The sequence below is a fragment of the Embiotoca jacksoni genome, unplaced genomic scaffold (genome assembly GCF_022577435.1).
Source record: "Embiotoca jacksoni isolate LCO1_2020_lvr unplaced genomic scaffold, fEmbJac1.0.p SCAF_3, whole genome shotgun sequence".
Classification (NCBI taxonomy): domain Eukaryota; kingdom Metazoa; phylum Chordata; class Actinopteri; family Embiotocidae; genus Embiotoca; species Embiotoca jacksoni.
In genome coordinates, this window is record NW_027185381.1 from 23,822,355 (window position 1) to 23,846,986 (window position 24,632).

General features: G+C 41.6%; 1 protein-coding gene across 1 annotated transcript in view; it reads right to left on the minus strand.

Annotated features, from left to right (window-relative positions):
• Positions 1-2,776: 2,776 nt before the first annotated feature.
• spire2 (spire-type actin nucleation factor 2) overlaps positions 2,777-24,632 on the minus strand; it is a 33,622-nt gene continuing 11,766 nt past the window's right edge. The window contains exons 3-15 of the mRNA XM_069162838.1: positions 23,953-24,342; positions 21,815-21,895; positions 21,520-21,684; positions 19,763-19,849; positions 18,730-18,847; positions 17,178-17,338; positions 14,803-15,025; positions 11,576-11,703; positions 9,918-10,055; positions 9,722-9,789; positions 9,350-9,377; positions 8,037-8,134; positions 2,777-4,284 (exon numbers count right to left, since the gene is read on the minus strand). Of these exons, the coding sequence (XP_069018939.1) occupies positions 3,819-4,284; positions 8,037-8,134; positions 9,350-9,377; positions 9,722-9,789; positions 9,918-10,055; positions 11,576-11,703; positions 14,803-15,025; positions 17,178-17,338; positions 18,730-18,847; positions 19,763-19,849; positions 21,520-21,684; positions 21,815-21,895; positions 23,953-24,342 (2,151 nt within the window). The 3' untranslated portion in view covers positions 2,777-3,818. The remainder of the gene's footprint in view (positions 4,285-8,036; positions 8,135-9,349; positions 9,378-9,721; positions 9,790-9,917; positions 10,056-11,575; positions 11,704-14,802; positions 15,026-17,177; positions 17,339-18,729; positions 18,848-19,762; positions 19,850-21,519; positions 21,685-21,814; positions 21,896-23,952; positions 24,343-24,632) is intronic.

Here is a 24,632-nt window from a genome sequence, read left to right on the forward strand (position 1 = left end):
AATAACAGATTTGAGAGATATGGAATCTATTTGCTGCCATTCAAAGAAAAAAATACAGAGAAAAGTTTGTAATCACCACATTTAATGTCAAAAGAAATTAAAGTGAAGTAAAGTTAAGATTTTTTTTTTCGATTTAAATAGATTCAAATTAGTCAGGATAAGTCACAATTTTGACATAAATATGAAATAAAAAAGTAAGTTTTGAGGGGAGGTGTAACATTTTTTTGACCAAAGTTAAAAGTTGTACAAACTAGTCAAAAATGTGAGGTAACTAGTCAAAATTTTCACTCAAGTAAAAAAGTAAGAAATAAAAAATTTTTAAAAAGAGAAGGAAAAATTAGACAAAATGTCTTACTTTTGATAAGGTCAAAGTTAAAAGTTAATTTTAAATTGAAAAAAATGTCTGAATTAAAAAAAAAATTCTCTATTAACTCAACATTTTGATTTAAGAAGACAAAATTATGACTTTTAATTCAAAATGTTGATTTAAGAAGGCAAAATTATGTTGTTGTTTTTTTAAACGAATGGCACTTTACAAACAGCTGATCTACAGCATGAAAGAAAAAAAAAAAAAAAGGTAGATAACACAAAACAAAACACCCGGAAACAATGCAAATGATTGCAAAAATATTATCTAATTGTGTCATCACCGAACAGTACCTGCCACTGTTGCAGGCTATTTTTGGCTCATTTTAGAAATAGTCATAAAACAATATTTACATGTCTCGTTCTGCCAGTACGTGCGGTAGAGAAGCTTCATAGTACAGTCAGAGACCAAAGAAATCTGCATCCGTGTTTGGGGTGAAATCCTGCAGCAGTCTGCGATAAACACAGAAAAATAAACATTTGATGCATTTCTTGTGCTTTTAATGTGAAATGTAATCCCCCAGCTTCCGGTTTCAGTCTACATAACGCAGCCGAGCTTTTCGTACAGTTTGAGAGGGAACTCGGAGACGGATGACAGGCAGACGCAGCCAATAGACATGTAGACCTGTAGATTATTTATTCATGATGACAGAGGCGGAGCGTCAATAGAGGCATTATGGATCCTCTGACTGGGGATAAAGCCGTCTTAGTTCACCCGCAGCGGTCGCTCTATTAATGGCATCTTGCACACTTACTGTTAACTTCTATATTCTGCAGGTTTGAACACATCAGGACTCCTTAACTACACACACAAAAAAAAAGACAATTAAATGAAGTTTGAGGTTCACTTAGCCAAAGTGTAGAACAGACAAGTTGAATATTATTTAAATTAAATAAAAAAATAATCAAATAAAACCACCTCAGTTTCTCTGCAGTCTCATGAGGTTATAGTTAATATTGGTGAGTGAACTTTTATCAGTGCTACTTTATCTTTTGTCTTATGATTAAGTCTGAGCTGCTGCATTATGTGTATATGATATAAACACTCAGTTACTTAAAGATTGGAGCTTTAAGATGAAATAAAATCACATATTTTACAAGTATGAAGCTGCAGTTACAGCTACGTTGCTTGAGGCTGGTTAATGTTTAATTAATCTTTAATTGCAATATTTAAATATATGATTCGAAGGCACTTTTATTCAATTAAATCGTGAGAAATTGACCGCGTCACACTGCAGGTATTATGCTAAGCTGGGCTAGTTAGCTTGAGGCTGAATATTATAACTGTTTCAAACAGCAGTGAAAAAACTCCTGTTACAGCCAATGACTCAAAGTTATGTTTCATAGAAATATTTAAATATATAATTTAAAGGCAGTTCACTCAGATGAAATCAGGAGAAGGCACAAGGCCGGTTAGATTAATGCCGATTATCCTCACCACAAACCTGCACGGTATAAAAGTCTTGTTACTGCTCATGACTTCGTTTAATTCATCTTCAATCAAAATTATTCAATTATAGGATGATTTAATCAAAAATAAAATCACTCAAAGTTCACCAGTCACACCTTAAAGCTAATTACCAATCCTCATCATGAGAAACCCTTTAAAAACATCACTTGTTTTTGGGTTGAAGCCAACGGGCTCAGGGAACCGAGTTCATCTTTAATGCAGAGAACACACACACACACACACACACACACACACACACACACACACACACTCTCTTCCACCCGCCACCGGAGTCGCAACATGAGTTTCGGATCCACGTTGTCTTTGTTCTTTGCCGCCAGCAGAGTCACATCTGTGAGCATTTTACCGAGCAGTCAATTCGTCTTCATTCATTCTCTATGAAAAGGGGCTGACCTGCTGAAACATACATGCGTGTCGCAGCAGCTCTTTCTGCACATACGTGACGTGACCACACAGTTGAGTCAACATCGATCCCCCATTTCAAACAAAAAGCTGCACGACCCCATGATCTTGATTAAGGTTTATCGCAGGACCGCTGACTCTACCAGTTGCATGAAAGTGTATTTCTTTCCAGCAAAAGCTCCTCCGCCGTCAACAAAATTACCAGATAAACCCGAGTTTTCTTAAAAACAGCACAGAAATCTGGCCTTAAAACGAGTAAAACCGTTTAGATTTTCCACCCGTTTAGCTTCATATAACCAACGAAAGACCTTTAAATTAGTAGATATTTTTTAATAAAAATTTTTTGACTGATTAAGGATTTCCTACCAAATATTAAAGGATAATTCTGGTTTTATTACAATCCCATTAACTTGTAAGAAAAACATGCATTCACTTAAATATGAAAAACGTTGTTGCATTTGTTAATGAAGAGCAGCTCTGCGGGCGCCAAAAAACAGCTGAACGCAGCAAAACAGTAAAACTCACAAACAAGTCGTGTTTGTCGTTAGATTTTATTGCAGTCGAGGTTTACTTAGTGTTTACAAACCCAGAGCAGATTGCAAGCGTCCACGGGGAGTGAGGGAGGCGGGAAGTTTTCGTCAGCTCGCTTCAGACCAGCGTCGCTTAAAAAGGTGCAGCCTGTAGCTTCACCCCGTTACATTCACAGTGTCGCCGCCATCAAACCTCACCGAGCTGGACCGGGGACTTTACAAGCGTCGCAAAAAAGAGGCCTCGTTATGCAGCAACAGCCACAAATCCCTTTTTCTTTTATTTGGATGATTAAAACTTAAAAGTTATTGTGCCGTGTGCAAGCTTTTCATTTTACAACTCTGCTTGTTTCTCTAATTTACATTCATGACAAAAAAAACACACAAAAAAAAAAACACACACAAGGCAACCACAGAGAGCTAAAATGTTAAAGTCGACTCTATGCTGCGCAGCTTTTCACCCCATCGAACCTCCACCAACCCGACCAAACCTCCAACCTTCGCTCCCCACAGCGTGTACAGCCTCCACAGCTCTCCTGGTTTGCCCTCTCGTCCATATGCTTGCCCCCCCCCCCCCCCAGCAGCTGTCAAGGGTGTGAAGTCACGGTGCTGTAGACAAGGCAGATACAGACAGAGCCTCTTATTTAAACCTACTGCAGTGAATACCTCTGTGCACATGTGCGTTCGTGGTGAGCTATGGAAGATGACGGGTGAGGTGGAGTCGCTAGATTCGTACTAAAAAGGGGTTCAACAAAGCTAGGTTGTTTTTAAAGATTTAAATATCGTAGCATGACCATTAAACGATGCATTTAATGTGCCGACCCAGCAATATTTAAAGAAGCACCCTCACTGGATTATGTACTCTCATCTATATTTAATCGAACCGATGTGAAGGCTCTTTGAGTCCCTTCCTGCGGTGCACTAGAACCCTCGGAGAACCCCCGACCGGTCCTGTGAGCGTGTGCACACGGTGGTCAGAAGGGGAGGGGGGGGGGGGAGGAAGGGAGGGAGGGAGGGAGGGAGGGGGGGGGATGAAGTGTCAGTCAATCTGCTCATTGGTTCACGCTGTTGATCGTCTCGGCGCGGCGAAGCTGTGGCGAAGGGGAGGGCGAAGACGCGTGGAGCCGCTGCTGCTGCTGTTGGTGGTGGTGGTGGTGATGGTGGTGGTGGTGGTGGTGGGCCTGGGGAGTGAGGCGTGGGCCGCACTGTGACTCTGGGTGAGGCGGAGGGTGACAGTGAGGGTGAGGGTGAGAGAAAGACTCCAGGTGGGACTGACGCTGCAGCTGTGGTCTCTGAGCAGCAGCAGCAGCAGCAGCAGCAGCAGCAGCAGCAGCAGCAGCAGCTCTGGCCTCCCTCGTGGGAGTGTTGTTGAGGATGTCCAGGCTCCGGCGGCTGGAGGAAATGACGTCGGCGACGAATTTGGTGCATTCGGCACAGATGTCCCGCAGCGTGCAGCCATGAGCGTACAGGTGGGGGAACTCCTCCTCCACCGAGCGGCGGGACAAACTGCGCAGGGACCTGCAGACGGACACAAAGGTTTCATATTTCATACCGTGGGGCTGTAGATGTCATTTTAAAAAAAGGACGATTCTGGTTTATTTTGACCCTCCACGTTCAACATGAATATGTTGGTGAGCAGGTTAGCAAAATGGCCGTTTCAGGCGGCTCGTTTCTGCGTTTACTTTCAAACAACAACAACAACAACAACAACAAAAGCAAAAGTTTGAAATGATTCACGGAAGAAAATCACAGTTTTCTTGAAAGCTGCCGGGAGCTCACAGTTTCCGCCCTGATACATATAAACGCTGTTTTTACTGATTCTCCAAGCAGAGTTAGAGAGTGTAAAGGTAGCACACAGCCAAAATAGCCACAATAAAATAGTTGAAATAAATCGAAATGATCCATGATGTGGGTTTATAATTTGTAATTGATGGATTGAGAGCTGCAACAATCAGCTGGTTAGACAAAGAAAAAACGTTTTTTTTTGTTATTTTATTGTCAAAGGTCCTGGTTTTAGCTTCTCGCATGTTATTATTTCACAGTTTATGTCATCTATCATTTTAAACTACATTTTTGGGGGGTTTTGAATTGTTTATTGGACAAAAGACATTTGAAGACGTCACTTTGGGATTTGAGCTGTTAAGACTTTGTGAAACTTGTTTTCAACCCCTGCAGCTTAAATGTTTCTAATTAAGTCAGTGAAGTTTATTTAATGCAGAACATTTCACACAGCAAAGTCCCAAAGAGGTAAAAAAAAAAGGAAACGTATAAAAAGCCATGTAAATGGGAAACCTGTCCATACTATTATTGAATGAAAATAAATCTTTTTTTTCCAAAGCAGAAGTTACATTTGAGGATGTCAGTGGTTTTATATTAAAAAAAATTAAAAAAAAAATCTAGAATCCTATTAAAAGAGACTTTCCTAACGGTATCATCACTTAATTTTCTGTAAAATAATGACCAAGCAGAAAACTAATTCCCCTTTTTCAGTCATGTTGTGCTAAAGTTAGTCAACTTTTAACGCTGACCAAATATTTTAATAAGGTTAATTTTAGCACGACACACAAGTTATTTATTGTAAAACAGGCTGAGATGAGTCCACATGATCCAAATGTTTTTCTACAACAAAAGGACTAAAAACTTTTATCTATGCTGCTTTAACTTTATTTTTCTTTACCCTGATGTTACTGGGTCACGAAAAAAAAATAAAAATCATGTGCATAGCGTCCACTGTTTGATTTGCCATATATTTCTCTCTATCTTTGTTGTGGCAGCCTTTTTAAAAAAAAAAAAAAAAAGAGAACTGATAAATATTGACTGTTTCTGTGACTTTCCTATTTCTCGCAGTAAATCAGCTGAACATCTGTAAACACGAAGCCACACTTGATCTTTCTAAGCTCATTTAAAGTGATTGAAATCGAAACATGATGCAGCGGTGGAGGGGCGGGACCGTCGCGACCGCTAACGAGCAGATTAAGGTCAGATCTCCTGATTAGAATAATGCCAACATTTGCAAAACAAACTATTTCCTGTCCCTATAGCGGCGCGGTCGGGTCGTGGTAACAGGTGTTGGACAGCAGATCAGCAGCACAACAACACCGCGCCAGCGCGCACGCACGCACGCACACACACACACACACACACACACACACACACACGCACACACACACACACACACCCAAGTCACTGTTCATCCCTTGTTGGCACAACGTCTTTCTTCACACAGCTACAAGGAGTGAGGATATTAATGACAGCTGGGTAATTATTACATAATGGCTGCTTAGAGGCCTTGGAAGAGGCGCTGCGTTGATTATACAACAACAGAGCGGGTGGAGTGTGTGTGTTTGTGTGGGTGGGTGAACGGGGGGAGGGGGGGGTAGATGTCGGTGATTGGATTGAGTAGGCGACTGGTTGGAGTAAGCACAGAGGCTGTGTTTCCGCTCAGGCTGGAGGAGGTTAGCAGTCAGCGGCTGGAGGGAGGGGCGGACTTAAATAGGTTTAACCTGTGGTCTTAACTCCAGGTTCTCGTACGTCCTTGGATTGAACCAGCGTAACGTGACCGTCTGAGAGCGGCGTGAGGAAACTGGGCCAGCTGGAGTCCATCCAGCTGCCAAGTCAACGTTAACTCCAGTGACCTTCGTAGTAGGAAGTTGTTTTGTCCTCATCTGGGTAGAAGTTACTAAATGGCCTTTTTAAGTATTAGTAAATAGTCACAAATAGAGGGAGAGGAGTGTTGGCATGACGTGGGCCCAGCCAGCAGCAATCATCATTACATCTTTCCATATTAAATATTAACACATAATACAGATTATTGCCTTTTAAATTTGAAGTTTTAAGTTGCACAAAATGTTTCAAACATTATGCTGTTATTTTTTTTTGCTGCTTTCTGATCCTGCTTTTTTTTTTAAATTTGTTTTATTAATTAGTTTTGTTTAATCCACGTAGGAGAGATGGTATGAGAAATTTGACAAATAAAGCTCATCGTATTTCATCGTGAAGTTTAACACAACAAAAGGATCAGCAGTAAAAGGGGTTGTTGTTTTTTTTGTCAACCAAGAATTTAAAGTGACAGTAGCATAAATAAATTAGTTACTTTAAGCTTCAGTAAATTAACAGAACTTGTGATAATGTAAAGTAATGTGGTTTTTTTTCCAACCTGGAATAACAAAAGTAAATATTTTAGGTTGGATAAACTAAAACCCTAAATGTAAGAGATTAAATTAACACTTTACTGAAGTAGGGGAAAAAAAGAAAAATCACTGAAAAAGTAAACTTAATATAAAAAGATGTCATTTTTTTGTGGTAAAAAGTAATAAGAGAATCATTTTGCGTTTCAATTATTTTTACTTTGACTGTACCTGATTAAATATTGTGTTTCTCCTAAATGTCCTCATAATAAAGAAGAATTTGTAAAGAAAGAAGTCTACAGAGCTGAGATTTCAGACGTCTTTGACATCTTTGGTCTTCATTCATGGTCCTCAGAGGATGAAGCCTGCCGACTTGATGTTTTTTCTTCTAGTGACAACACAAGGTTTCTAATTTTGTTAATTAAGAAATATTTGTAGCATGGTTGAACTGTAAAAATTTTTTTAATAATAATTTTGTATCTTTCTATCTATTATTATTTGATCATTTTTATTTAGTTTACATTCTTATCTTTTCATATGCCTTATTAAAGGTTTTCCACTATTTTCATTTCTTGTTTTACTTTTTACATTTAAACTGAATTCTATTGATTCTGTCCCGATTTTAATTTGTCTCATGGTACATCATGTATCATAACGTAAGCCCGAGTTGTACTGCGTGTTCGTGCTAACTGCAGCTGTGAGCGCGGTAAACATGGCGCCCGCCCGAGCATCGGCGCCGTCGGCTCCGTCGCTGCGAGCATGCTAGCGGGGTGACATTTGGCAACGCGGCGCTCTGAGCCGAGTGCTTTCTGTCACGGAGCTGCGAGCGTGTCTGAGGACTCTTAAGTCTTGTTAGAGATTTAACAGCAGCGGGGCTAAAAATATCAAGTCTGTCATGGTGGTGGTACTGGAGGGAAGGTGGCAGAGATCAAACTACCCTCCGGCTGCTGGCTGACGTCTGATTCACGGATTGAGCGATAACGTTGTGTGCTGATTATCTCCAACACTTTTTCTTTTTTTCTTTTTTTTATCGTGAATTTATTTTGACCTTCGACCGGAGCTCGGGGAGATTATTTATGTCGAAATCTTTCATTTTCAGTCGGCTTTACGATTCTCTAAATTAAAAGACAACCGGAGGCTCACTTGTAGACTTGGCTTTTGTGTCCATGGCTCTTTGGAGTGCTGTGAAAGCCCACGGTGTACACGGGGATATGGGCCATCTTCTTGGAGGGAATCTTCATCTGGAGCAGAGCAAGAAGCAAAACAGGAGGAGAACGATCAGGCAGAGGGAAGAGAAGAGGAAGAATCTGTGTAGCAGATGACTTTCGCAGCAAAAATACTTTCACAATTATTTGCAGACTCTCTCAAGTACAACTAACAGGTTCAAACGCACAAACAAACAAACATCAAGGACGACACACCAATCAAAGTCACAAAGCAACAGAAAACCTAAAAACAAACGCACATACTTCCATAAAAACAAACCACAATAATCTAATAATACAAATGAAGCACAGCATCACATGTTAATGCAAAAATAAAACAAACAAGTACAAAAACACAAAATCCAAACCTACAGAGCACAGAAGCAAACATCCAACACGGCCTGGGACGGAGGCAACAAGACAAAACCAGCAAAAGAACAACAGAAGAAGTGACGTCAACAGAAATAATGTGTTAATAAAGTGGTACAGTGTCCCATTTAACGTCTCCGTGCAGCAGCTGCTCTGTGTCACTGTACATTTCTATATTTAATACTTAATAACTTCTCATTCCACACCACAGGAACATGGTTAATGGCTTAAATAAGAGATGCTTGAACCATCAAATGTGCAAACAAATAATTACTCTATCTTTGAAAATGATTAGTTTGCACTTAATTTGTTTGTTTTTTACAGTGAACCTACAAATACATGAATAATAAAACACGTAAAATGTTACATTTCCTGGTTCTTACATTTACTGTCAAGTGAATCAAATTTCAGGTCCATATGTAAAATTACAAAAGTTTTGATATACACATGGTGCATTCACTTGTATTATTTATATTTCTATTCATTCAAATTTCACATTTGATTGTGAATAAGCTGCTGATAATTTTTGAGAGCTGAATTTGTATAATATATCTTAGAGTTCTGCTTTTGTTAACAGAGGAGTCAAATCAACTTTTGTAATTGTTTTACAATTAATGAAACTTTTTGAACAAGTTAGAGCAAAGTGCTTCATAAACTACAAATATTTTCTTTTAAATAATCAGTTAAGAAAAAAAAAAAAAAAAAAAGATACCATAAAATAAAAGCAACGAAAATAACACAAAATAAAGGCCATGAAAGTTTCTAAGAAAAAAAAAAAAAAAAAAAGCCAGGTTAAAAAGGCGATTGCAAAGTAATACAAAGCCGAATAATCACGGAAACAGGCTTTGGAATTAAAATCCCCGATCATGTACTACGAGTTACCTTTGCGCTGCAGGATCCACAGACTGACCTGTAAGAAGAGCAAAAACAAATCAATACACCTCTCAGTTAGCATGTGTTGGTTGTGTTTGTGGGTGGTTCGTTCCCAGCTGGGTAACAGCTGGCAGTTTTAACAGATGAAACTCAACTACGAGGGAAAACGAGGACAGTAAACGTCAGAAGAAGAAACAGGAGTCTCATTTTACAAACTTTGACGCACGGCAATCGATAAAATCTCGGCGGCATTGAGGCTTCGTGAAATCAAACTTAAAGAAACGAATGCGGATAAGTAAAACTTCAACAAAACATCAGGCAACTGTAAATATAAATCTGGCAGGAGGATTAAATATTTGAGAAATAGATGAAAGATGACACCTTTTACACAGTACGCAGGTGGACGGCCACGAGAAGAGAGGAAACTTCACCCGGCAGCAGCAGCAAACCTGAGAACACACTCACAGTTACTGAGTCCTTTCACTGTAAACAGCACGGAGACAAACGGCACGGAGACAAACGGCACGGGGACAAACGGCACGGGGACAAACGGCACGGAGCTCCACTCAACGCTCACCTTCCCTTTCTTCAGGCTGTTGTACAGCTCTTTGCTCGGCAGGAACTTCTCCATCTCTGCTTTGACCAGAACTCGGCGAACGTTGATGACCTCGTCCAACGTCAAGGCGAGACTCTCCACCGGGTGGCTGAACTCCTCCTGAAACACGGAAGAACAACTCGTCAGTCCGATTTTTATTTACAATTTTATTTACGTTAAAAAAAAAAAAAAATAATAATAATTCTGAGCTAACAGAGGAAGATTCGAAAAATAAACATACTTCAAATTGATGCAACGTAAAATAGCTCACACAAAACACCAGTGAAACTAAACAAAAATATTCATATATTTTTTTTTCTGTGTTCCTATAAGAAATGTTTCCTCAAATTTTTTACGATTATGACGTGAGATGTTGGCATGAATGTCAATGATGCTGTTTATCAGTGAGAAGCTGATTCTAATTGTAACTCCAGTATTCGTCAGAACAGCATTACATCATCCTCATAGCCACGCCCCCTTTCTGGGGGAAAACAACCCTGCACAATGTTTTTGACGACAACGTTGAATGGAGGGAAGCTGGAACTTTTCTCTAAACTAACCAGTTTGAACAAAAACTCGATGTCGAAGAGTTGCTTTGTAGTTGCACCGACGATGTCAAAAACGCTGATCTCTGATTTTATTATTTTTTTTTCTCCTGACAAACGGGACGCCAGGGTACTAACTAGTATCTACTTTGCACAGCGGGACTAAAAAGTAAAATATTTAACTGGTAGTTTGCTTTCCGGGAGACTCGGTAAGTTAAAAAATAGATGTCCTAGACACTGAGTGGGGTTGTTGTAGCTTGACGACCGGAAGACTGAAGGGACGGCTGAGGAGGGTTAAAATTTAACTTTTTGATCTATCTGGCGATAGACTAAGTCTCCTACTAAGTCTTCTCTTCTCTACTCTCTCCCAGTTCACCCTGACCTATTGCCCCGACATATCTCCTTGCTGCACCCTCCCCACCACCTCTGCCTGCCAGGCTGCAGCCCGCGGTGCCTCCTGCCACCTCCTTCCTGTCATTAGCGCCGATGCCAACTTCCTCATCAACCTCGTCTTTGCTTCCTGCCGACTGAAACTCTACTCTCACCTTGGCGCACTTAAATTCTTCTGTTTGGCTTGACAACGGTAATTGGAGGATGCCGATTTCATACAACGCCGCACTGCTGAAGCATCGGGTCTGTCCAGCCTTTATTATCTTAAGAGACTGAACACTCATATACTGTCATTGGCCATCATTATCCTTGGAAACAGCCCAAACTGTAAACACCCCCAGCTTAAGCTTTACTCTTTCTAAACCTTCTGTAACGTCTCTCTTCTAAGCTGCTCATCATCGCTCAACTCAGTCAGGTAGCATCTCCCATCTTACCTGGTTTATGTAACACAAAGGGAAACCTACAAAAAAAAAAAAATGCCACTTTTTTTTAAACTTTCCTTTTACCGACGATATGGTGCATGATTTACTCGGCTCAATCCTTCATTGAGCGCACTTTAAATTCTTCTTCAATTTCCCCAAAATACACTAATCTTATGGCGCTCGATTAAGGAAATTGTGCTTTAAGGACTCGATAAGAGATGAAGTTGGTTTGACAGGATGAAACTCTTTGCAGTGACGTCTCCCCGCTGTGATTTCATCTCACCATCCACTGGTGCTCGTCTTCGGCTCTGGAGCCCGACGTCGTCTCCCACGGCTCCGTGGTCTCGTCGACCGAAGTCAGAGACAGGCGGCCCGGAGACGACGGCGACCAGCCGCGAACCGGGAAGGAGGCTGTCGTGTAGGGAGGGTTGAAGAGGGAAAGAGACACAGAGGAGATAAGTAAAATGAATAAGGCTGAAATCAAACGAGGCCCAGCAGAGAGTGAATGAGAGAAAGACACAAATCCCGGTCTAACAAGTCCATGAATTACACATCGGCTCCCTTTCATTCAGGCCCGTCTCAGATCTCAGCCCCGCAGAGCGTTCGTTGATCGACTCTAACGCTGCCATCTATTATTAATCTGATTTCAGTGGAGTGATTCGGCCCGCGCTGCTACATCTGTAACTTAGAGCTCAGCGAGAGGTCGGCTCGGCGGCTACTCTCAGCTCTGGGAGCCTCTTCGATCCTTCCAAATGGAAGGTGTCAATTTGGCTCTAATGGAAAGTAAACAGGCCGAGAGGAAGGCTGGAGCAGGCGGGTAAACATCATCAGTACATATAATTTGGATCAGCTGCCGATGACAGCCGGGGCTTACAGGCTTAGATCCTGACACCAACACGGTCGAGGCCGGAGAGTCCCCCCGTTGGCAGAGACGGGTACTGCACAACAAACCTCCCCCCTCCTGTGCTGCAATGTTGTACTTGTGTACTAACGCTCACTATTTTAAGTGCATAAAGTGCGTTCGCACTGTCGAGTACAGAAACATGCAGGGCACGACGAGTACCAGGATGATGCACTCAAAATGGGCCAAATAAAAAGAAGTGTGAAACTCGGGACACTTTCCACCCTAAACAGCCGCCATCTTGGTTACTTAGAGGAAAGGGGGCGGGGCCACCGGCGTGACGAATTTTCAAATTAAGGCGTCTGAGGAAGCTGCAGCTGTTCCTGAACACCAAACTCAAGTGTTTCTTTTTCACTTCTGCTGCTGGACAGAAGAATCAGTGTGGGCACCGAAACACGTTGGTTTCTGGGTAAAAAAAAATAATTAAAGCTGCAGATCAGACCGCTCGGTTCCCGAAACAACAGCGTGCGATTTGAAACGACACGAGCCTGTCAAAATTCCTTTACTGCACGAGTTAGTGCCGTAACATGCGAGAGCACTATTTGTTAATGTTCTAAGGAAAAGGACGTCATCTGGAACACGGCACTGCTCTTCACTCGGCCTGGAGGGCTCGTGGCGTGCAGCGGCGTGTGGATCGTTCTGCAGCCGTCTGCAGGCTGAGAGTCGATTGAAGTCAGGATCGTTTTTCAAACGATTACCTCTGGATGTGGACGGCGAGGCTGCTAATGCATGAATCATGGCCATCAAACTATAGATAACATCCTTCCCCGGGCTTTCACGCAGCACACAATTCCAGCCCATTAGCTTCCTACCCTCCCTCACCCAGTCGGACGTTGTCAGCACATCTTTATATTTGATTAGAGTCCATCACAAGTCTCTCAACAGCTTCATGTGAATCCCTGTCAACAACCCCCCCAGCCCCCACCTCCCACCTCCCACCTCCCACCCCCATTGCCCCCTCTCCTCCCCACCGTCAGCACCACAGGGGACTGACACGGCTCTTATTTCAGTGAGGTAACCGTAATTTAATGAGGTTAGTGCTCGAGGTGGAGATGGGAAGCAGTGGCGACATAAAGTCTCCGCTGAATCATTGTGTTGCCCTGAAAGTTGGAAAGGAACAAACACTCTGTTTTAACAGCAGAAGCAAGCAGTTGTTGGTTTCTGTCACGACTTTGTAGTGACGGCACATCGCGTCGCTTCCACGCCTCCGGGCTAAACTTTAAAAGGCTGTATTGATGATGTGAGTGCATCATGTCTCTTTGTGGCGTCTGATGTCGGTTTAAAGGCCAAATTCTTACGTAAAACATCCAAATGTTTAGTTCATTGATCCTTAATGAGGATAGCTGTGAAATTAAAGCAGTCGGGAGAGCTCCACCCCTTATTAATGTGCTGTTGTAATGTCAGCAGGGAGGTGCTGCTGTTCTCGTTTCATCACCTGTATTTTTTTTTTTTACATTTTGCTAAATTGGCGCCATTAAATGTAGCCGAATTATCCATTAGCAGCTCCTGTTCGTAATGCACCTATGAATGTACAGATAACTACCGCTGGATTACTGTGACGCTGAAGAAAATTTTAAATGTGACGATTCTCTGGCCTTTTTTTCTATGATCACAAAGCAGGTTTTTAATGATCTTTATTTCCTTTCTATTTTTTCTTTTCCATCCTGCTGAAATGTCAACATCCACTACAGACCAGATAATATCACTTTTCTGAAGTTTAAAATCTACATAGAATATTTTATTCTCCACCTCCTCCCAGGGATTAAAACTTCTTTTTTCAAAATTTGCCTCTTCAGCCTCTAAAAGTATCATAACCACCTTAATAAATATAGAGGTGCAAAACATCTGCTCCTCCATAAAAATAAATGAATAATAAAAATTAGACTGGTGGTGTGTCTCCCTCTGTGGGAGGAGAATTAAAACTGCAGCCAATGAAAATCATCTGCCACAGCTGGACCAGAAGAGTCTGCAGGTTTTCACAGCAAGCACAAACTAAAGCAGCTGATGTGGTTAATTATCTCCCTTTCAGGCCAAACAGAAAGACGTAACCTCTGAAATGAGCCGCAGCGGTGTTGGGTTGGGATTAATTAACCGCCGACTTCTGACTGTAGAGCGAATGAAAAAAAAAAAAACATGCTGCAGTCCTGCAATGAAAAACCTTGACTACAGCTTGTTATCAGTCCTGAGTGTGTGTTTGTCAGAAGATCCTTAAAAACTACTTTGAAAATGAGATGAGATAACATTTAAGGGGGTTTATCACACACTTCTGGTTGTTTACACCTTTTTTGTTCACTACATAAATCCAGATGTGTTATTTCATAGTTTTGATGTCCACAGTTTTGTTTTTCCACTGTAGAAAATGGTAAAAAAATAACACTTAAATGAGAAGTTGTGTCCACATTTTTGGCTGCTTCTGTAAAAATACAGTCATTAAATATTCATCTAAAATTGATATGACTGTCTGTGGAAATACAGATATTTTTCTATAATCTAAATTTAATAGAGATAGAAAAAGGCTATTTCAACTGAGTATGTAAAATGACTGAATAATACAATTTCCATGACCAACATTGATCTAAAAAATGAACATCCAGGATGATCAGTCTGACCTCTGTGAAGAGGAGTCAGCCCGGCGCTCGTCATCGTCCTGGACCGCGGCCTCTCGCCCCTCAGCCTGAACGCTCCGCCCAGATGGTCCGACTCGGAGAGCGAAGGAAGCATCTCCCTGCGGAGCAGCGCCAGGTCGTGCTCCGAGAAGGACCGGTCCCTCTTCAGAGGCGTGGGCGAGCTCTCCACCCGCCTCAGCTCCCCGTTGTCTGGAGACTCTTCCTCCTGGAGGTCGGGTTGGGGAGAGCGAAGGGTTAAAAGGTGGGGAGGAAGAGGAGGCGTAAGAAAGGAGGAAAGTAAGGAAAAGATGAAGGACAGAAAAGACAAATGAATCTTATCTAGCTAATGAACTCAAATACAGACCAGGACCTCAAGCCATTTATTTAATTGGTACTTTTCTAGAGCTCTTCATCAGTTCTATTTTTCTACTCGTCTTTCCTCCATTCACTCATTCCCTGCTGTTTATCTGAAGATGAGATGTGATGGCAGCTAATTAAGCAAGTTCGTCCACACGTCCTTCTCCCGGCGGTGTTTTCCAGCCGATCCGAAGTGTTTACTCGTCCAGATTATAAACAGTGGCCTCCAAAAGTACGTTAACAAACAGTGAAACTGATGTTTTTGCTACCCTAGGCATTTGAATTCGAGACGTCCCCGGAGACCAGCCAGTGCAAGGCAGCCATGAGGGTCCGGATCAGCTGCCTGAACCACCTCATAGTTCCCTCTGAACGTTCGAGCTCCTCACTCTGACTCTAAGGACGACCACAGGTGACCTAACAACTGCTTTATCGTGGAAATACTGTAAACCGAGAACAGAAGATGGCTGTCATTTTTACTTTTACTTTGCTTTTCCCAAATAAAGTGAAGCTTGGATTAGTGAACTGTCCATTAGAGCAGGATTTATGTGTTTGTTGCAGGTGCTGTGATTTTAATGTCAACTGCCCTGATCAGTGACTTCCAAACTAGTGCAGGATGTACGCGAGTCACATTTTACTGCCCCTCCCCTGTAATTAATACAGCTGAAACAACTTCCTGCTTTTCAGCAAACTCACTGCTCCTCCTGTGAAACTGCCCAGAGCCACGTCTTCGTTATTTTAAAGCGGGAAGATCTTTTTTCCTTCTCCGGCATGTTATCAGCTCAGCGTGAAATTCAGCTTTTGTGTGAACATGGAGAATGAAGGAGATGGGGTTTTTTTTTGTCAATCGGATGGAAACTTAACACCAACACACAAGCCTATCTGATAACCAACACGACGATGGAAAGAAATTAAAGCCGTCAGGAGAACGACGCCTCTTAAGCTTGACATAATGTAATTATGTGATGCCTGTATTTTCCAATTAAAATGATTAGAATTAGCTATTAGCAGACAGCTAGCAGTGGACAACTATTTATACTTGAAGATAAGTGAAAAATGTGATAATTCTCAGGCAACTTCGGAACTCCGTCTTATGATTTCTATGCAGATTTATGGACATTTATTCACGTTTACTCGCTTCCTGAATATCCATGTCTATTTACAGATCATATCCTGCATATCCTGGGAATATTCAGCCCTCCTCCAACGCTCTGCCAAGTTGATCCCACCTGAATAGATTCGTTTTTCAGGTCAAATGAAAAAATATATATATAAAAATATATATATATATATATGCTAATATCTGACATCTCGTCTTCCAAGAAGTGTTTGCAGAACTTGAACTGTAATCTTCTTTAAATTGGTTAATTTTGCGGTGGCAGATGGGATATTACAGCGTGTTATTTACTGTCTGCGGTCCCGATACTGGATGTAAAGAGACTGCCAGTGACCACAGAGGAGGCTTTAAGACTTCCACAGGATATCTGCTGCAACGTGACAGCAAAAAAGGAGAGTGGAGACGAGATGAGAAACCCACGAGACCTTTTCTAACCCAAATTTGGTTCACAATGAGAAAAAGACTGCAAATGGGGAAAGTGGGATGAAAAAGGAAAACAGAAGTGACTGAAAAGGGAGTCAGCAAACACGTCATTCTCCATGAGGATGAAGCAGAAAATAGTTCTGACCTCCAGCTAGCTCCTCCCTGGGCCAGCGAGGATATTTGTTAAAATGCTGAAGCAACGGGGAGTTTGGATGTTTGACATAACGCAGCCAGAGGGAGCGGGGAAAAGAAAAACACGTTCCCAAGCTGTTGAGTCTTTGTACGGAAGAGAAAAAGGATTCATCCCCATCATTGTTTCCCTTCCCACCCTGCTCTCTCCACAGAGGAATCTTAACCCACTTAGGCTGGGAAACAGGAGCATGTGCTGCTGTGAAAAACACCAGTCAACCGAGACGACAACAGGGATTCCCAGCGGTTCCTCTATTTTTTGTTTTGTTTTTTCCCTTCCAAGATGTCAGCTCACCTCAGATATGTTCATCTCCTCCATCTCGGCCAGAGTCGGGGCCTTGAGCAGGATACGCGGGCGGGACGGCGGCCGGGTCTCCGACAAGGACAGGTCGATGCACGAAGTGGATTTGACATTGCAAGGACACGTCTGAGCCAGGCAGGGCAGAGAACCAAACGCTGAGGGAGGAGAAACCGAACACGCACACAGTCAGGGAACAACAAAGTCAGGAGCGCTGGGATCAGAAGGCAGCGATCCTCAGATGTACCGTGTCTGACATTTTAGTATCTCTATCTCATTAACAGTCTTGGTTTGAGAAATATAATTAGAATAAACCAACGTTGTTGCTGCTGCAGCTTTTCAACTGCATTTAATGTTAATTTCAGTCAATGAGTCGCAATTTGAGCAAAACGTACTTTTTCTCGTTTCACGTTTTTTGCTCATTACGCGTGTCAACATAATATTTCTTCATCTAAAACACAGTCAGGTTCACTGGTACCCACAGCCCAGATTTTCTATGATATCAGCTGATTGTGAAACACGATTATTTGTTATATAAAAAAAAAAAAAGTAACTGACAGATGGGTGAGTGAGGAAAATTTAAATTCATCCAGATCATGGAAGCCAAAAGTTGCCCAAATAAATGGTTTTATAGTTTTATTTTTGGTATTAATACCAAATGCTCAATATTAACAATGATTCTGCTTTCAAAAGGTTAATTAACGAGTCCATTCAAATTCCAACGTTGGAAAGTAACCGAAAAGTGCAAATAATTCGATTCTCTTTAAGTCTTGATTACCATTTTCTTTAACCGCCACAAACTCCAACACGCAGATATATCAGCAGAGACGCTGCTCAACCACAAGTGCCTTTAATTGAAAGTGAGGTCCTGGTTTCCACAAATAACTCACAGCAGCTTTAAACAGTCCCAGTCCCGTTGTGTGATTTCACTCCCTGCAAAACGAAGCTCCATCATCACCCTTGGCTGAATTAGCTGACCTTGTTCTGTAAATAGCTGGTCAATGTTTTTGAAATGTAAAACCACCTCCACGTTTACTGTATCGCTAAATGGAAAAAAAATACTCTCGTGCACCTTCACAGGCTGCAGTGCAGAGACTACAGACAACCGCATCAGTGCTGATGTCATCATTTTAATTCAATACAACAACAGGTACTTTCGCGTCTGCCTCCGAATCCTTTTCTGTATTGATTTTAAAATGATTTCCGTCATCTTTAAAGCTCTCCAGGATCTTGCACGCTTTCAGGATATGAACAGCTAAAAATGTTCATATCGTTAAATTCCAACTGGTTTCGGATTAAAATGTTTTATGGCCATTATTTTCTTTTCTCTTAATCTTTTTTTTTAAAATTATATTCATGCTTTTACATTACTGTATTCCCTCTTATTGTTTTGTCCATCATTTAATAAAAGGCAGATGTGAACATTTCTCATCATTGCATCATTACAAAACTCATGGTATCTTACATGTGGTGAACTAATTGGACCTTTGTTGAGCAGCTGCAGTTCAGTAACAAAATAAAAAATAATGGTGAACGACTGCGGTCTTACGTCTGGAGCTGGAAGGAACCACCGGCCGGAGCTTTCTCTCCTGCTTGATCCCGGCCAGGACCAAGTCGTGGAGGCACGGCTGCTGCGGGGGAGGAGGAGGGAGGCTGCGCTCTGAAACCTGACAAGGAGAAATAATTGGACCACATCCACACATCCGTACTTCTGAGCAATAGAAATTAAATTTAAAAAAAAATTAAAAAAACGGCTCTCGCTGGCCAAAATATTAATTATTCCGTACAAACAAATGCAGACGAAAAAAGGCGCAAAGATTTAAAAACATTATGCATCGACAGATTGTGTCCAGTGAATATTAACGTTTACGATCCGTGTTTGAAACATCACTGCACAATAAAACGTGGACATAAAAACTCCAGTTGTAAAGCTTGAGCAGAATTCACTAGATTGAAGCTCCGTGCCACGATATCAGTGTTAAACTCTGAGGAGAGAAAGATATGCTAAATCTGTGTAAGTTGAAAAAAAAAAAAAAAGACAAAAAAATGTGTATCAATTAACAGAAAAATGTTTCTGGAAAATATTAGCATCAGTCTATTAGTAAAGGATAATTACAGCCCAAACCACATGTATTTGAATAGCTTTAATTTCAGCTAATATTAAAAAGAAGGAAAAATACTGTATGTCACACACAGTGTTGTCTATATATAAACACACTGAAATTAAAGCAGACACTTGACACTTAAATGTAGCATCTATTATATTATTTGAGACTGAATGTGCTGAAGAACTGAGCTTCAAGAACACAAAATGTGGCTGCAAGTCCAAAAAGCTCATTGTTATTGACGTAAGCTAGTGTTCGTCAAATGATCTATTCGAGGAAAGTTTGTTTTGACAATGATGCATTATCATCAATTCATACATCAATAACAGACATTAACCTCTTTAAACTTAAGTAAACTATTCACCTCAATTTATTTATGCTTGAGTTCTGGTTCTTACATACGTGCAGCGCACTTAAGGTGTTTCCTTCTTGACACCGCTTTGAGAGAATTTGTAATACGAGGCCAAACACACTCACCGGTTTCAGTGGAGGTCTCGATCTGATGAAATCCAAAATCAGCTCGTGGGCGTTTCTCTTCACTCTGGTGGGAATGTCACCGTCCACCTGAGGAAGGCGAGAAACCGTGTCAGCAAATCAAACACCCCGAGTGCAGATGGAGGAGGGACCTCTCGGCTTTTCTAATGTTTTCGAGTAAAAATGAGCCGGATTGTTGAAGCAGCAGCGATTCATTTTCTTGGTCACTCGGGAACAAGCGACAAGCTCCAAATCACTAAACTATCTAAACACATCCATCAGCAGCATTAGGATTCATTTAGAGTCGCGTTTCCAAGCACCCGAAACAAAACAGAGCATTAGAAAATCATGCATTTGCCCGTATGGCTTTATTTTAATGTATTGACGCTGAATAGAAACAGTGATACCCATTCACAGTCACAGTGCATCTTTAACTGTGTTGGTATTTTCTTGAAATGAACTGCTGCCAGAACAACAACAGAAGGCTGAGAAAAGCCTTCATTAATATTTGTGTTGTGAGGCTGAATTATGTATCTGCCCGTGGAGAAGGCCTCAAGGTGACTCTCCTCCACCTCCTACATAATTCTCTCTTCCTGTGGTGAAGCCTGTACGCGCTGCCGCGAAGAACAAGGTCTTCAGTCTCACTCCTGGCTGTCCTCAGAGTCCTCCTGCCCTATTTGAACAACGTCAGGAGATGATGAAAACATTTCAATGGCGAATATCAGGGGAAAAAAACAATAATAATAATTTCACGGTATTTCCTCCTGGAGATCCACGATGGTTTGATTTAGTTAACGTCTAATACTTCTAATGGTATTTCAAGTAAGTGCAACTGACAATTTAACAGCTTTCAGCACCTACAAGTCAACTAACACTTCAGCTGCTTTCATAATCTAGAAGCCAGCTGACACTTCAACTGCTTTACAAATTTACAACTAAACTGCCGATCTAACTGATTTCAGCACCTACAAGTCAAATTACACTTCAACTGCTTTCAGCATCTGTAAGCCAACTAACACTTCAATTTTAACTGCTTCCATCATTTACAAGTGAAGTGACACTTCAACTGCTTTAACAATTTACAAATGATTTAACTGCTTTCAGCATCTACAAGTCAACTGACACTTCAAATGTACCTGCTTCCATCGTTTATAAGTGAAGTGACACTTTACTAAAAGTCAATGGATAATGTAACTGCTGTCAGCATCTGTACGTCAACTTACACTTCAACTGCTTTAAAAACACAAATAGGCTGTCATTTTTACCGCTTTTAGCATTTACAAGTAGACTGACTGCTTTTAGCCTCAACAAGCCAATTGACACTGCAACTACTTTACAAGTTTACCGTAACTGCTTTCCACATCCACAAGTCAACTGACACTTCAACTGCTTCAGGAATTTATAAATGAACCGCCAATTTAACTGTTTATAGTATTTACACGTCCACTAACATTAACTGCTTTCAGCATGTACTAATTAATTGACACTTCATCTGCTTTCAGCATCTACAAGTTATCTGACACTTTAACTTTTACTCTTTCAACAGCAGTTCACCTGATTTCAACTTTTATTCTTGAATCGGCTTCCTTTATCGCCGACTCTTCAAGCCACAGCTCAACTGGTTTCAACTTCTATTCTCCCATTGACTGTTTGCCTTTATTTCATTGATTACAGAACATGTTGACTCATTTCGTGGCGCACACGTCGACACTTCAACTGCTTTCGTGTCTCCATACCAGTGTCGGGGTCTGGACCCTCACCATGACTTTGCGCAGCTGGAACTTGCGCGTCCGTATGTCCTGCATCAGCATCTCGAAGGGAGTGAGGCTGAACTCGGTGGGCAGCGGGTTGAACGGCTGCTCCTGCACTTTCTTCAGCTTCACGCCCTGCCTGAGATCCTTCATCAGCTGCACCCACAAACGAGCCTGGGACGGAAACAACAGCAGCAGCACACGCATCTGTATGCATCAGCGCGACCACACAGCCTCGTCATGTCTAACACACCGCTGTTATTGTTCTCCCTGTCACACGGCGAACTCGCTCGTCTCGTCTCACCCAGTCTGTGTGTTTCAGCGCGTCCAGCTCGGCTGCAGATTTGTCTTCCAGAGCTTCCTCGGTCGAGATCTTCTTCAGCATCTGGCCAACAAAAAGAAAGACACATCTGTGTTTTTTTTGTGTGTTTTTTTTAAATAGTAAAGCTTTAAAATAGTTTGACCGCCGCAGACAACATTTTAAAATGAGGTTGTTTCTAATAGTTCTGATGGTATAAGTTTAATATGTCTGTCATTTTCATACTGCCACCAGGGGGCACTAGAGTCACAAAATATTTGTTATTCTGCACATTGTAGTTTTTGACCAGATTAAAAAAATATGATAAAAACAAGAAGACACGCCAGCGCCTACAGTTTGATTACATGTGAAACAAGTTGCTTGTCAACCAAAACTAAGGTCTGTATTAAATGCTCTCAAAATTATTAGCAACTTGTGCACTAAAAATATGTGAAGTTAGAAGTTTACAAGGCCTATATATAAAAGTGTGTTTACAGCATTAAAACAATTTTATCACCAAAATTTTATTTACTGTCATGGCAACAGTTTTCACCCTGAATATACACCAAAAGTTGTGTAATGTGTAATCTTTAATTGTGTTTTTTTTTTTCATGGCTATAAATGAATTAAGAAAATTACAATGGCATAAGTGCCTTCTGCTTCGTAATGGCTCTATATAATAACACGAGAAGTTATGAGGCATTAAACGGCGTTAATAAAACAACGTCGCTTCACTGGAATCTTTTGTGCCATATCTGGATCTGCATCAGCTAAAAACAGCACGTTGTCTACCATCTGCACGGATTTATGTAAACAGCTTGCAGCACAGCGTTTCTGCAAAATTTGCATGAACAGTTCAACAAGCATAAACTACTGCAGCGACACAACAGAAGTCACAGATTTGATGCCGAGTACTCGGCAGACTCTGTGGAGGCGGCATCTTCAGTCATCTATTCAGTCTGTGTTCTGTAGCATGTAAACAGGAATATCAATGGGGAAGGGTTATAAGCATATTAAATTCAGAGAGTGCACACTCTGCAAGGTGCACTCCACCGGAGGCAGGAGAAGTGAAACTCCACTGAAGTAAATAAAAAGCAGCTCATGCGTCTCATGTCCTTCCTTTTATTCCCTGAGTGTTCTCAGCTCCATACGTCTCTCAGGTTTTTCCCATGAGGTTTGCAGGTGACACGACCGTGATTGAATCACTGCTGGGTTGTTTTTTTCCTTCTTGGGCAGAACGGTTCAATGCAAACAAAACCTTTTCCCAGGAATATAATAATTATATGGCTTAAGGGGAAGAAAAAAAAAAGAAAAAAAAAATTGAAATTCCTGGAGCTGGTTGAGAAATAACTGAAGACAACTTGCACTTGATTGAACATGTTGATTATTCCTGGGACCTCAGGGTAATCCGCAATGGCACTTAGCTGTTGAGTGACAGATGTAAACTAACTGTCTTGCGGGGATGAATACCAGTGTGATTAAGTCAGTAAAATCTGTTTTTATTTTAAGTCAGACTGAAAACAAACATTTAAAATAAGTCATGTAAAAATCAGATTTTCTGAACAGCTGCAGGGACTTTGCACTTCTTGCCCTGATATTCATTGTTTTGTGCGACTCCTCGTTATTATTACACTAAGCCCCGCCCACCTGCAGCGGGAACCTGACTTCACCAAATGCTTGTCAATCAAACATATGGCTTTTTGAGGCCAAATATCTAATTAATGATGAAAATATTTTTTAGATGGAGTGCTAGAAAACTAATAAGACGGAGTGACTTTAGCGAATGACACCATAAGGACTTGTGGAAAAAAAATGATCGACTTTGTATTTCATGAGAAAAGTTGAATGGGAGCCTGTGGAGCCGGAGCCTTTTTGGAGCCAACCCCCAGTGGTCATTGGTAGTATTGCAGTTTAAGGCACTTCCGCATCAGCTTAATTTTTCAGACCCAGAATTTTTGTCTACTTTCATATATAGTCTGTGTTTTACAAATATAATTTTTAACAGTGTAACTGTCTCTTCTTACATTTACATGTTTGAGGGCTCTTTCACTCTCCCTCACGTGAATTTTTGTGTTCTCTTGTACCTCTTCTAGATGACCGAGCCCGATAAATTCTTAAGACGCTGCCATGGCAACCGAACGTACCTGCTTTGCGTCTCTGATCTTGATGAGGAAGGTCTGCAGCTCCAGCGTCTCTACGAACAGAGCCCTGCAGACGGCCTGGTAGTGCTCCGGAGCCAGACCGGGGTTGGACAGCCGGGACGCGCACAGCGCCTTCACCTGGCGGAACGTGAACACCGGCCTTATCACACCCTCCGGCTCCTCCTCTTCCTCCTCCTCTTCCTGTCCGCTGTACCCCTCGTCCATGATGCCGTTCCCCGTGATGACTTCGCCGTGTCCGCCGTGTCCGCCGTGGTCGCCTCCGGCCATGCGCTCGATGAGGCGCTCCAGCTGCGGGCTGAGCTCCCGCTCCTCGCTGTCGTCCAGCCCCCAGTCCAGAGCTCGGTAGATGGCCACACCGAGCGACTGGACCAGCTGGACGGATGGAGGAGCAGGAGGAGGAGGAAAGGAAGCACAAAAAAAAAGCAGAAGTTAACTGGAGTACCGGTAAGATTTCCCATTCTGAGCACTCGAAATCCATAAAATGGATGCAAAGTTATCTACGCCGCTAAAATATTAACGTGTTTCACAAAAAAGACACAATGGTCTGGTGGTAGAATGTTAAAAAGTGCATTGTTATTTTACACTATAAGATAAATTAAGTATATAATAATATAATCTTTCTCATGCTGGATGAAAATGATTGATTATTATTATTAATGTAA